This window comes from Euleptes europaea, chromosome 9 (assembly GCF_029931775.1).
Source record: "Euleptes europaea isolate rEulEur1 chromosome 9, rEulEur1.hap1, whole genome shotgun sequence".
Lineage (NCBI taxonomy): Eukaryota > Metazoa > Chordata > Lepidosauria > Squamata > Sphaerodactylidae > Euleptes > Euleptes europaea.
Window position 1 is genome coordinate 26,805,969 of NC_079320.1, and position 13,399 is coordinate 26,819,367.

At 42.4% G+C, this 13,399-nt stretch overlaps 1 protein-coding gene across 1 annotated transcript in view; it reads right to left on the reverse strand.

Annotated features, from left to right (window-relative positions):
* Positions 1-338: 338 nt before the first annotated feature.
* ELOVL6 (ELOVL fatty acid elongase 6) overlaps positions 339-13,399 on the reverse strand; it is a 78,731-nt gene continuing 65,670 nt past the window's right edge. The window contains exons 2-4 of the mRNA XM_056855511.1: positions 11,264-11,395; positions 5,694-5,845; positions 339-802 (exon numbers count right to left, since the gene is read on the reverse strand). Coding sequence (XP_056711489.1) covers positions 378-802; positions 5,694-5,845; positions 11,264-11,395 — 709 coding nt within the window. The 3' untranslated portion in view covers positions 339-377. The remainder of the gene's footprint in view (positions 803-5,693; positions 5,846-11,263; positions 11,396-13,399) is intronic.

The following is a 13,399-nucleotide window of genomic DNA, read 5'->3' on the forward strand; positions in this document are numbered from 1 at the left end:
ACAAAAGTCATCTATTATCAGGGAAACAATTTATTTTCATAATTTTATTTTGCAAAATCATTATCTTCTCTTGTTTTTTTTCCTTTTTTCCTAAAATTTGTGTTTTAAGAGCAGATAGATGCAAGAAGGAAGATATCTTATCGTCAGCAGTCCTTTTTTTTTTTTTTTTTGCGATGCAAGATAATTCAGTGAGTCCTCACCCAGACAGGATCATAAACTTACTGGTTTCAACAAGCCTAGCTGCCCCCCTTCGCTGCTGAGTTTTAGTCGCACCATATACAAATATTTCCTTGTGCCATTTTCTTTTGCTCAAAAATTCTCTGCGTTGTTGTTTTTGTGGGTGACCTGAGCTGCGGCTTCCGTCTCGCTCCTAGGTTTTACTCGGCCTTCCTTGCTTTTCTGGTTTTGCCAATGTAGGCGTCGAAGAAGAAATGGCAGAACAGCACAAAGTAGCTGAGGTACATGAGAGAACACCACATGACATTGGAGACGTGCGAAGGGCACTGGCCCTGTTGCATCCAGGCAAAGACCAGGTAGTTGATGATGCAGCCCATGAACATCTGGGTGATCTGCGACAAAGTGATAAGCATGGCAAACTTGCGGGACACTCTGAAGCCGGCAGCTCGCAAGGCATAGTAAGTGTACATGATGGCATGGACTCCGTAGTTCATGGTCATAAACCAGCCGCCACCGGCCACCATGTCCTTGTAAGAGTACCAAGAATAAAGTAGTACAGTAATGTGATGGTACCAATGGAGGAAAATGAGCTTCTGTTTCCTAAGAATAATAAATATTGTATCACCTGTTAAAAAGAAAATGAAAAGAAGAAAAAACAAATCAGAATTGAAGCATGAAGGCAACAAGTAGAGCACATTTTTAAGATTTTGGTACAAGGTTATAAAGAATTAATAATAATTGTCAAAACTCATGAAAACATTAGGGTATTTGGGGGACTCTTCGGTTTGTGGTTGAGACTGATTTGTGAAGCTATTCAAAAGAAATTTAGGGCACTTTCAGACAGCCCAAATAATGCACTTTCAATCCACTTTCAGTGCACCTTAACGATTGTTTGCCAGTGGATTTTGCCAGTGCATTGAAAGTGGATTGAAAGTGCATTATTTGGGCTGTGTGAAAGTGCCCTTAGAATCCAGAGCCAACTCATTTTGGGGTCTTTGCAAAATGAAGACAAGGTTTACATTAGAAGGAAAAGATCGGCTTGTGCTTTGAAATTCCATTGTTCCACCTTTCAAGAAAAGATCAAGACATTTTAATGATGGTATGCAACACATGACCTAAACATGGTTAATGGCCATATGTCTAACCTTGAGCCAGTGTAGTGTGGAGTTTAGCATAGCAGTCTAGGATCTGGGAGACCCAAGGTCAAATCCCCACTCTGCCATGGAAACCAGCTGGGGCGACCTTAAGCCAGTCGCGCGCTCTCAGACTAGCCTACCTCACAGGGTTAGGATAAAAATGGAGGAGAGGAGAATGACATAAGCCACTTTGAGTCCTCGCTGGGGAACAAGGCAGGGTATAAACAAAGCAAATAATAAATAACAATCATAGTAGCAACGATAACTCATATTAGGACAGCATTTACCATGAGCGCTCCCCTTCTATGTGCAATTATTTCAGTGCTTGTGATGCCATCTGTACAGGGCAACTGTGGCAGGCCATTGGTCTGTCAAGGTCAGTAATGCCTGCTTGGCTGGACTATTGGACCAACCTGGCTGGACCAATATCCATGACAGCCTGTTCCCAGTGTCTCTGTAAACTTAATTATAGCAAAGTAAGGCCCTGATTCAGATTGGACCTGAATGGGGAGGGTTTTAAGCCCTTCACCTCTTAAGTTCCACAAACTTAAACTGAGCTCCCCATTACTTTAAAGGGAAAAAAAACAAGCTAAAAATTGGTACCTGCCCCTTTCAATTTAAAAGCTAATTGGGAAGGTGGGGGGGAAAGATTTTTTTTGATTACCAAAACCATGTGGGGGTAGAAGGGTTAAATTCCCACTTCTTCCTCCCTGATCCTAATTCTACTCCAAATCCAAACTTGACCCCACAGAGTTTCAATTTGCTTTAAGAAACTGACACAGGTTCAGGATCTCCATCGCATCTGTTTTGACCTATTAAAATGAACATTCACTGGCCCTAGATGTAACTGCCCCCACACAGGACTGTACCGTATTAGCGTTCACGAAGAGAGCAGCTGGTTTGAGATTTCCCCAATATGAATATCGCATCCAGGTCTAAGCCCACAGTGATATGTAACATGAACAACACGTTTCAAACAAGGGCTCTTTATTATGACCCAAGCCCTCCTTATGTGAATAGTGAGGTGGTATAGTCCAGTGACAGGACTGTAATGCCTCAGCCGGTGACCACTTGAATCAGCCCTTCCTCCCCAAAAGCAGCTGTGGTACAAAGGTCCAGGTGTTTTATTTATATCTTTGCTCCAGAAGTTCCCTGCCAAACCACAGAACGCATTTTAAATAAAGAAGAATTTCGCACATGGGATGTCTGTTTTTTGGGCCGCTAAAAGTAAACAGAGGTCTCTGGCTCGGCATGCACCCCTTCTGGCAAACGCTATACGACTTGCTGGATCAGTGCCAGTGGACTAAAAGGCTGCTTAGGGTCTCGGAAGCGGCTTGCGCTGGCACGGCAGAATTTTTAGCTTATTTTTCTTTGAACAGCTGCACCCCCTCCCCCTACATGTCAGATCATAAAGTGCTTTTCAAACACCCTTCAGTTTTGAAAAGCACTCTGCTGTGTGGAATGGATGCTGTTGGGCCAGAGAAAAACACAAGTCTAGGGCCCCCTTGCGCTCCTGGTTTTCTGAACTGGGTAAACGTGTTTAAGAGGGAAGTGTAGATTTTTCCAGCTGCAGAAACGTGCCTTTCATTCTGTTAACATCTCTCTCTCTCTCCATGTTCAAACTAGTCGCCGTTTTTATTACATCTCTGAACGTTCTTTTTAATTCCCTTCACTTGCCTACTATATATCAATCAATTTAAAGCCACAGAGGTTTGGAAGAAGAAAAGGGCCTGGGGCGACTTCCAAGATGCAGAATATATTTCTCGGCATGCTGTACCCTTTGAAACTCAAATCAAGACTATCGATAAGGGGTGGAATGAACCTGCCCCCCAGAGTAGCAGAGGACGGAAACACTCATTATAAGATGACCTCCTTCCCCAGAGAGAGAACGGTGCCTCAGTTACTAATATTTCAACCCTAAACATGTTGCATTGCAATAAAGTCTGTTGGGGGTTACCCCAACAGTAAGCGTGCTCAGGAGAACAACCTAAATCAGCTATAAAGCCCCTGCCTCCTGACTGCTTCATTAACTGCAGAAATGCGAAGTCACATTTCCATAAGCTATCACAAGACTAATTCAGCCAAATCTCAGTAGGCTTTCACATATATCAAACAGTAGGGATTCAAAGACTCTTGACACATAAAGGCTGTAGACTTTCCCCTTCTCCTGGTCTGTGATGAGGGGGGAAAAATCACTAAAACAACATAATCTTAATCATCATTATTCACTGAAGTCTGCAGCTCTGTGAGGTTTCCTCAGAAACAAGCCCTGTAAAGCCTGCTGAATCATTGTTTCCTGCTTCTAATTAGGACCACACTGAAACCTCAGGGTAAGCAAACACTGATGTGCATATCAGAGCAAACCTGGTGAGTTTGTTGCTTAAAAGCTTTCTGAAATGACTGGTGAAGAAACAACAAAAAAACAGGAACCGTTTAAGTAAGGACCACAGTTAGGGTTGTCAGCCTGATGGGTGACCTTGGGCCAGTCACAGTTCTCTCAGACCTCTCAGCCCACGCAGAGGCTGTCAATGGCAAACCACCTCTGAATGTCTCTTGCCTTGAAAACCCCACAGGCTCGCCATAAGTCATCTGTAACTTGACAGCACACACACACACACACACAATTTAATTTCATTCATATTTATTTAGAGAATGTTTCTGCTACCTCCAGGGAACCTGCCCTATAATCATATGTATGGGCTGGTACTCTTTTTTTGTATGAATCTATAGCACTGAGGTGTTCTCTTTCTTCAGCAGTTAACATTTACATGACATTTTGTGGAAAAGGTGAGTACTAAAGATGCCATGGAACTTCGCTAAAATCCATTCTAACTGCCCTCCTTAAAGTTCTCAACTTCAGCAGTCTCAACAAGGTTGAAATCTGACCTGGAAATGTGAGGGAAGCTTTTAGGACGCGATCCTACACACACTTATTTGGGACTAAGCCCAACCAGACATGGGCACTTAGAGAATCAACATGCACAGGATGGGACTGTTTGGCTCTTTCCTCTCCTAAACCAAAATGTCTTCAGTCTCTGTGACCACTACTATAGTTGAGTAATTTTTAGACTCTGGACTTAATGGTCTTATGCCCTCCTTTTACAGAAGGTTCATGTATACTTCAAATGCAAAGCACAGAATGAACATTCAGAGGGCTGGCGCTCACCACATCCCACCACCTCCACAGATACACACACGGTAAGTACCAACGGTGCTGATTAGGCCTTGATAGCCACAGACTGCCATTAGGATCCCCTGCTAAGCCTGTGAATCGGGATTCCGGTCTTCTGCCCCATTTACCAGATTACACTGCATCACAGTGTACATGTCATCCTGGAAGTATACTGGAACATCCCAAAATGGTGGGAAGAATTTTACCCTGTATGCGCACCTAGTCAGAATTCTAGAGATGCAGGGGTGTGGTAGAATCTTCCTTTCCACCTGGCAGGTATGTCCCGCATGTTTCACAGGCAGGTTCAGCCTGTCACAACCATTATGTCAAAACTCACAGTTCCAGAATAGCTTACTCATTCCTGAGGAAAGCAAACAACCCCATGTGCTGCATTTTAAGGACTGCTTTCGTTCAGAGCCTGTTCTCAAAATATATATTTTTTTAGAAGTGGAGACATTTAGGGCTTTCTCACATGCCAAAACAAACAAAAACATAACCCATCCTGCAGTTACCTGGGCGACACAAACTTCCTTACTCCCATACCATGGAAGCTGAATACTTGCTTTGTGTCTTTTCCTACTCTGTCAGATGTTATATAACTTGCAGTTGACAACAGAAGGTGGTTTGCATTACTCATCTCTGTGATTCTGATGGGACTAGTCCAAAATAAATAATAGCAGAATGCAGAAGTCTATGTGGGAGACACAGAAATACCCCTGCAGCAGTGAAAGCTTAAACTTTTGTGGGCGCATTGATGTGCTGCTGGCTTGGTGAATGGCCTTCATGTTGCTGTCAGAATGTCACTTTCCAGCTCAAGGGCATGACTAGAACACAGCAAAGAAACAGCGCTGCTAAAAGAACCCACAAGCCCTACTGATCCAAATCGAAACGGCATGGGCTAAGGATATGGGTGTACAGACATGCCCCTTTTCAGTTCTTTCTGCTGTTACACGTTCTCATTGCAAGCCTTTTCGTTCTGCTCATTTTTGTCACCGGTGTTCTTGATTCCCTTGTTTGTTTACAACCACCTGCAGGCCACTGATACACAAGCAACACTGAAACATGTGTATATTTAATGGGGAAAAATAAAGTGCAAGGAAATAGAAAACGGTCCCAGAATAGATTTAAAGGGGTTTGAGCTGCATGAGGGAGCAACTTAAGCAAAAATATGTTCCCAAGAAGAAGTCAAAAGGAGAAGAGGCACTCACCTAGTTCTGGTGCTTTGCTTAGAACAAACGCATACGCCCAGAATTTGCTGACAGGTCCATTGTAAAAACTCTGGTCACAAACTGATGTTTTTAGCCCTTTGGTCATCAAAATGTATAGCATATAAGCACCCGTTCGAACAGCACCGAATATACTTCATGACCATAAAGAGAACACAAAGAACAGGGAGTGATTAGCATGCCCAAAAGCTAGACAGGTTCACAGAGGCCAGGGAAGAGGCTGTTATCAAAAGATGGTTAAGGGATTTATACACACACACACACACCCAGTCCGTGTTATGAGGCTAAATCACGCTTGAGGATATTTACGGAAACGTATTTCCCTGTGTCTATGACATGTACCTATATGGAACACAGATCTTGTGAGACTTGCTGGAGCCAGTAGTCCTGGGCAGACAATCCAACCACGTATTGACTCATCACACAGGGATGGCAGGAGAGCACAAGTGTGCTGGGCCAGCCTCCTTCCTTGGTGCTATGGCCGAGTTGTCAGAATGCATGAAGAAAGCGCCCCCATGCATGCCCCCTCCCCGGGATCAGCAGCATTTGGAAACGAGTGTTGCCGAACGCAGGGAGGAGGTATTCACATAGGTACTTTCTCTGCAAGGACACTGTGTAGATGACTCAGCGATCACATGGATGAAGAGGGTGGGCCGGTGCACTCATGCCATCTCCTTCTCCATGTGGTGAGTCGATACACCAACAGGTCATCTGCACAAGACTAATGAGAAGCAGCGGGAGAGAAGAAGAGTTGGTTTTTCTATGCCGACTTTCTCTACCTTTTAAGGAAGAATCAAACCGGCTTACAATCACCTTCCCTTCCCTTCCTCACAACAGACACCCTGTGAGGTAGGTGGGGCCGAGAGAGCTGTGACTAGCCCACGGTCACTCAGCTGGCTTCATGTGTAGGAGTGGGGAAACAAATCCAGTTCACCAGGTTAGTATCCACCGCTCATGTGGAGGAGTGGGGAATCAAACCCGGTTCTCCAGATCAGACTCCACCGCTCCAAACCACTGCTCTTAACCACTACACCACACTGGCTCTCCACCAGCAATGGAGTCTGAGCAGGAGAGCGTGGCCACTGTCAGAACCCAAGAACACAAAATACTACCTCTGCCCCCCTGAAAAACAAGCATATTAAGGCCAGTACAGGCCAATAGAATTGTATTACAATTACATTTGCATACCGTGCATTACATTTTAATTATATTAATAACAAGAACCATTATAAATAACATCAAGACACATTTCACTATTTTTTTCCTAATGAAAAGTTTCACTATCCAGACTTGCATAAGCCCCTTTCAGACCATCTTTTAAAAAAGAGTTACAAACATCATATGACTCGTTCCATTTGTTTGCAGCTCCTCTGTGTTTTGGATCATTTTATCTCACCTTTCCTAAGACAAGGACTGATCATTAGCAGGAAACAGGGCTTTTTTTTTTTTTTTAAGGCTCAAATATGTTTCACTCTGACTGGGACATGCCATATTTATTTTATTCTTTGATTTCTACCCCGCCCTCTATCCCCGCCAGGCCGGGCTCAGGGCGGCTCACAATGCCAAACAAAACACGAAATAATACAATTTTTAAAAATTTAAATAATTTCAAATTAAACAGTTTCATAAAACTAATGGTGCATCACTTGGAAATGCAGTCACCCCCCCCCCCCACAGTTCTTTGGAGCCTAAGAAGAGGGGAGTAGGGCAGGTCGGCCAGATTTGATGGAACCGTGGCTGCCCTCAACCTGGTAGAATGTCTCTGTTTTACAGGCCCTGCGGAATTCCTTAAGATCCCGCAGGGCCCTGGTCTCATTTGAAAGAAAATTCCACCAGGCCACGGCTGAAAAGGCCCTGGTCCTAGTTGAGGACAGCCGGACCCTCTTTGGGACAGGGACCACTAATAAATTGTTATTTCCAGAGTAAGGCTCTCTTGGAGGCATACGAGGAGAGGTGGTCCTGCAGGTATGAAGGTCCCAGACCGTGTAAGGTTTTAAAGGTTAAAACCAGCACCTTGGACCTGATCCGATGCTCCACCTGCAGCCAGTGCAGTTGACGTAGCACTGGTTGAATATGAGCCCTCAGTGGGGTCCCTGTGAGGACCCTCGCTGCTGCATTTTTGTACTCCAAACTAATATAAAACCATCTCACACGAGACCACAAACAGTTAATGAGAAATACCGTCCCTAATTATTTCCCCTCTCTTTGCACCTTAACTTTTCATTCATGGCGAGTGATCCCAGAGTGAACCTCAATAGCATTCCACAGAACAATCACTCCACATTAGTTTTCCCTCCTTTGTTAGGAACAATAGATATGTGGAAGACTGAACATTTTAAAAGGAACAGAATAATTAAACAGAGTCTGCAATATGACATACTACGTGGGGTAGCACATTTTGTATTATTGAGTAGCTGTAACAGAAAAATTATATTGCACTTTTCCTTTCTTATTTAAAACAGATGTGTTTTAAACAAATCACTTCCATTTCACTATTTTTCTCCTTTTTAAACATTTTCACTATCTAGAGGTGCATAAGTAACCTTTCAAGCAATCTTTTATGGAGAGTGTGCACATATGCTTGTGTAAGGGGGGAGTGCAAAAATTACAGTTATCAGGCCCTAGCCCAACATATGCACATTCACTAGGCTATTGGAAGAGAATTCCCATACCATTTATTTATTTACGTGTTTGTTTAGTTATTAAAAGTTTATATTACAACCTTTCCTCGTGGTTCAAGACAGCTTACAATAACAGTTTAGAAACATTTACAGGTACAACCAAAATGAAATGAACTCCAGATATCTCCCCTCCCCAAACATAACTGTATGTGTTCAGAGGTCTCTGCCCAGTTAGGAAAAAAACAGGTTCTTAATCACAAGAGAAGATGATGCAGGGACAGTGATATGCATCAGTGTGGATGTAGGAGGTCTATTCCAACAGCCTACTGAAAGTGAATAAATTGGCAGAGAAACTGTCTCCCCTCCCATGTATATTTGCTATCCCCAACTGCCTGAGAGCAGTTTGACAGACAGTCGACTAATCTGCGTTTGAAGGTACCAATCAGATATAAGTTGCTAACCCACATTTGTTCAGTTCACACTGAACCACTTGGATTCCTGCTGAACAGGTTTGCATATTTTTCTTCAGAACTGAGCGTGGGCCAAACACTGCAATCCAAACAGACTGGTCGATATTAATATTGCTATGGACTGCTTAGACAAACAGTATTCATTTATGACAGGTTGGTAGGCTTTTTTGATTGAATTAACTATTTATGTGACAGAAAGTCCCCACTTCCCCTGCTATGCCACCAGAGGGCTTCCTTTAAAAACTGGTACTGCTAATGCCAGCTTTCCAATGTTCTATTGCTACGATCCCTGGATCACTTTTTTTAAAAAGCCTTGAGCCCTTTTCCTTGTGTGCACTTTTGCAATAGCAATTACCATTTTTTTAAAGTCATCCAAAAGCCCTCTGGAGGCCTTGGATGCATAAAAAGCTTCTTGCCCTGTACGGGTCTGGTAGGAAGGAATACAGAGATGTACCTGCCATACAGCCACAAACAGATCAACAAATAGTTGAACCAATTGTCAAAGAATCTGTTCCTTTCCCACAGCTGGTGAACAGGATATGAGCTGAACCAGTGGATCCAATTTATGGAATACATCATACAGTTTTTAATTGTTCTTTAATTATGTAATCCAATTTTATTGCATTGTTCCTTGTCTGTATTGTACATGTCTTTATTGCATTGTTTTGATAACACTGTAATCTGCCCTGAGTGAATGATAAATGAAGCAAATAAATAACCAGGCACCAAAAAACACATTGGTGGGAACTGTGGTGCCCAGAGATGCCACACTGGAGATTGCCGCTGTAAAGTAACAACATGCTTAATGGTAAAGTAACCTGATTTTTTTGTGTTTTGTTGCACGCATACAGGGGCAAGATTCAGTTTTTAGCTTAAACCCTATGTTTGACAAGAAATATCCTAAGAATTAGGGAAGAAATTTAAGAAACTTTAAAATTACCTAAGAGGAATTCATGAGCATGATATAATATTTAAATCATCCTTAAAGAATTCTTTGGGGAAATACTCCAGTATTATTACCGAAAAAGCCTTAGCTCCTAACAGTATCTCTTTGGAATAACTGCAGTAATCTGGAGATTTGAAGAATAATCCCTCCACTCGCCGGCAACAAAATACCTGTTCTTAAGAGGAAACTTTTAAGGGTCTCACAAGATCAAAGTTGTTATAGCAACTATAATAATTGCTGCTTCAATGTATTCTCAAGGAGAAAATGATCTTAGGCAAATAATGTGAAAAGTAAGAAAGTAATAAGACAAATCAACCTACCCAACAAGACTAAAACTATAAAATAGAAAATAATTGGAACAGAACAGAAATTACTGAGAAAGTATTTGACAGTTTGGGTACAAGCACTTATAATGAACTGACCAGAGCCATAAAACAATTGGCAATTACAGAATCTTAAACTAATAGATTTCCTCAGGTCTTGCTTGTCCTTGAGTCTGACAAAACTGCGCTTGGTCATTAGCAGTTCAGCATGCAGGAAATCTGAAGAACTGGCCTTACAGCAAATCCGTAAAGAGAATTCCAATATAATGAAGTATTCCAGAATGTTAGAAATGTACAAAATGGAGTCTTGAAAGTGCAAAATGTTCATTTACTTCAGTTTATCCACAGAGCTCACTGGTAGGTTAAAGTCACCCTAATCTCATGGAGTTATCGCGAGGACAAAATGGGAGGGAAGGGAGAAACATGTATGCTGTCTTCTCCTTGGAGGAAGAGTTTGATACCGAATGTGAAATATAAGCCTGTGTTTGTAAGGATTAGTAGTCTGACAAGCACCTCCATTTGATAAAATGGTGTTATACACACAGCCAGATAACAGGGAATTCTTTTTGTGATAGTCTTACCACATGGTGGTGCTTTCACTACATGGAAAACACGCTTGCCCGGGCCCGTTTGTTTCATTGGCGCTCTTGACAGATTTGTTCCCAGTGGAACGTACTCTGTATTGGAGCACCTTCAATGTTGAAGTTTGCAATGTGCCTGATTTTTTAAAAAATCTTAGGTGTAGGGGGGAATTAATGCCTCAAATAGTTCAACCAGTGGCCCCTCCCTAGCTATAGCCAAGGGCTGTGCAATCAATACCGTTTTTAAAAAATCCAACACAGTTTTGAGAAATTCAGCAAAGTTGAGCTTTTACTTCTACCATAAAAGTGCATTTTCCAGAAACATGTACAAATTTGTGTAAAAGGTTTACAGTGTGAAGGACATTTGGTAGCTCAATATGATTTTCTCATTCACATCTGACTTGGTTTTAGAGATCATTCTTTATTTTCCTGTTGTGATATGCTAGAAAAAAGCAATAGTAATATGCTAGAAAAAAACAATAGGTGTTTTGCAAAGTGTTTTAAAAACCCTGAAGTAATTAAAGGATAATAATGATAGAATTTCTGTCGTGTTATTTATTTACAGCGGTCCATAAAATGCATGCAAACAATTCCTTAAAGAAGGAGCTTACCTGAAGAGTGCAAGACTCAGAGACCAGAGCACTAGTGGTTTCCTCAGTTCAAATTTTGCCCTCTTATTCATTACATGCCGACCACCAAATATAAAGGCAGCATACAGAGCAGAAAACAGGAAAGATTTCTTCCTGTAAAAGAAAAGCAAAACTATAATCACTCTATGATATTCAGTCAGTGTTCCAGCTGCATGCAGCAACAGCAGACATCCAAAGATGCTGTCTGTTTTGCACCTCTGATCTGCTAAGAAGGGGTAATTTTGCATCTTTGAAGTGGATAGGATTAATCCAGACACCACAGAATGATCTGCCTCAAGAGCAGGTTGTTCAGTATCGATTTGAGTTACTGTTCTCTTCATTCCAGTCAGGAAGAATGGAACGTGCTTCAAGTGGGTGCGTCTTAATATCGGTTGTTCTTACAGAGCGTTATGGGTAGTTAGACGAGCACACATTTCTCATGCAGAAGCTCTCAAGTTCAATTGCTGGCCGTACCTACTTAAAGGATCTCATGTAGCAGTTGGAAAGACCCTTTGTGACTCCCTCCCCTTCCCCCTCACGCAGAGTGTCCACCACCCTCTCCACTTCTCTGTAGGGTTCAGGGCAGATGTAGGTCAGGATGTTACACTCCCCACCATTCGCAATTTATAGAGAGCAATGACCATTTCACACCTCAGGTCCTCTCTCTCACTCATGGAGACATCTGCAGACAGGGTAGACAAGCCCCCTTTAATCATAGGTCCTCATTCACAGAGTTGGGTTGGGGGCTCAAAAACTGTTCCATTCACACACTGCCACCATTTATTCATATCCTATAATATATATATGTATATAGACCAAGATATTAACATGCACGAGCGTGCTTCTTTCTCTGAAACACTAAGCCCACAGGGTTAAACAAAACAAGAATTTGACTTTTATTTATAGTATGAACAGGAGTGAAGATGGCCCATTCTTGTCAGATCTCCGAAGTTAAGCAGGGTTGGTACTTGGAAGGGAGACCACCAAGGAATACATTGTAGAGGAAGGCAATGAGAATCACCTCTGCTTCTCACTTGCCTTGAAAGCCACTTACTGGGATCACCGTAAGGCAGCTGTGACTTGACGGCACTTTACACACATATGGTATGAACATAACACTGGAGAAAGTAAGGTAGATAGTACACTGTTTCATTTCACATCGAACTTTTGAACTGTTTCCCGTCCCAGTATCTTGGATCTTGTGTTACGAACCGACTCTTTTTAGTCAGCTAGCTTCAGCCTCAGCTTCACTCAAGCAGATTCAGCCATCTTCTTTCCCCTCTCCACTCCCTAGCTGCCAACTCCCAACTTCTGTTTTCCATCTCTCTCTCCCCGCAACATTCTGTTAGCTCTCACTGGTTGCTCTTAGGGAGATGCCGAACCTACCCTGTCCATCACACCTTTGTTTGTCTGAGACCCTGGAGAGCCACTGCCAGGCAGAGAAGACCAATGCCATGACTCAGTATAAGACACCTCTGTCTGTTCATATGTTACTCTTTCATGCTCTAAACTAAACCTTTGAGCATAAGAGCAAGTAGAAGAACTCTACCTCGATCAAATTGGCTGGTAATTTGAAACTTGTAACTTATCTGTATAATATGTGGTATGATCGCTTTCATGAGGGATCTTGGTTTAATTATATTTATTCATGCCACCCAGACCTCTATCACAGCATCCAATGTATTTATTTCTGGTTCTTCTACAGCACACTATCAGTATGGAGGATAATCAGGAGAATATTATACAGAACACTCTGTTACGAATCTTGGGTGTCACGGAGGCGGGATTGTCCTCAGGAAGATTATGACACTTCCCCCTGACCCATATTGTCTGTAACTTAATTGCATTCGAAAAGAGAATGTGCTAAACCAGCTACATTTTTTTTTAAATTCAGGCCAACAGCTATCTAGAAAAGGAGAGCCAGCATCGTGTAATGATTAATATCAGACAATGATGACCTCTGTTAAATCCCCACTCAGCGATGAAGTTCACTGAGTGGTCTTGGAGTAGTCACTCTTGCTCTGTCTAACCAATTTTTCAGGTTCTTTGCAAGGAGAACGTGGAGGAGGGCAGAACTACACAAGCCAACCTGAGTCCCTTGGAGGAAAAGCGGGAGAA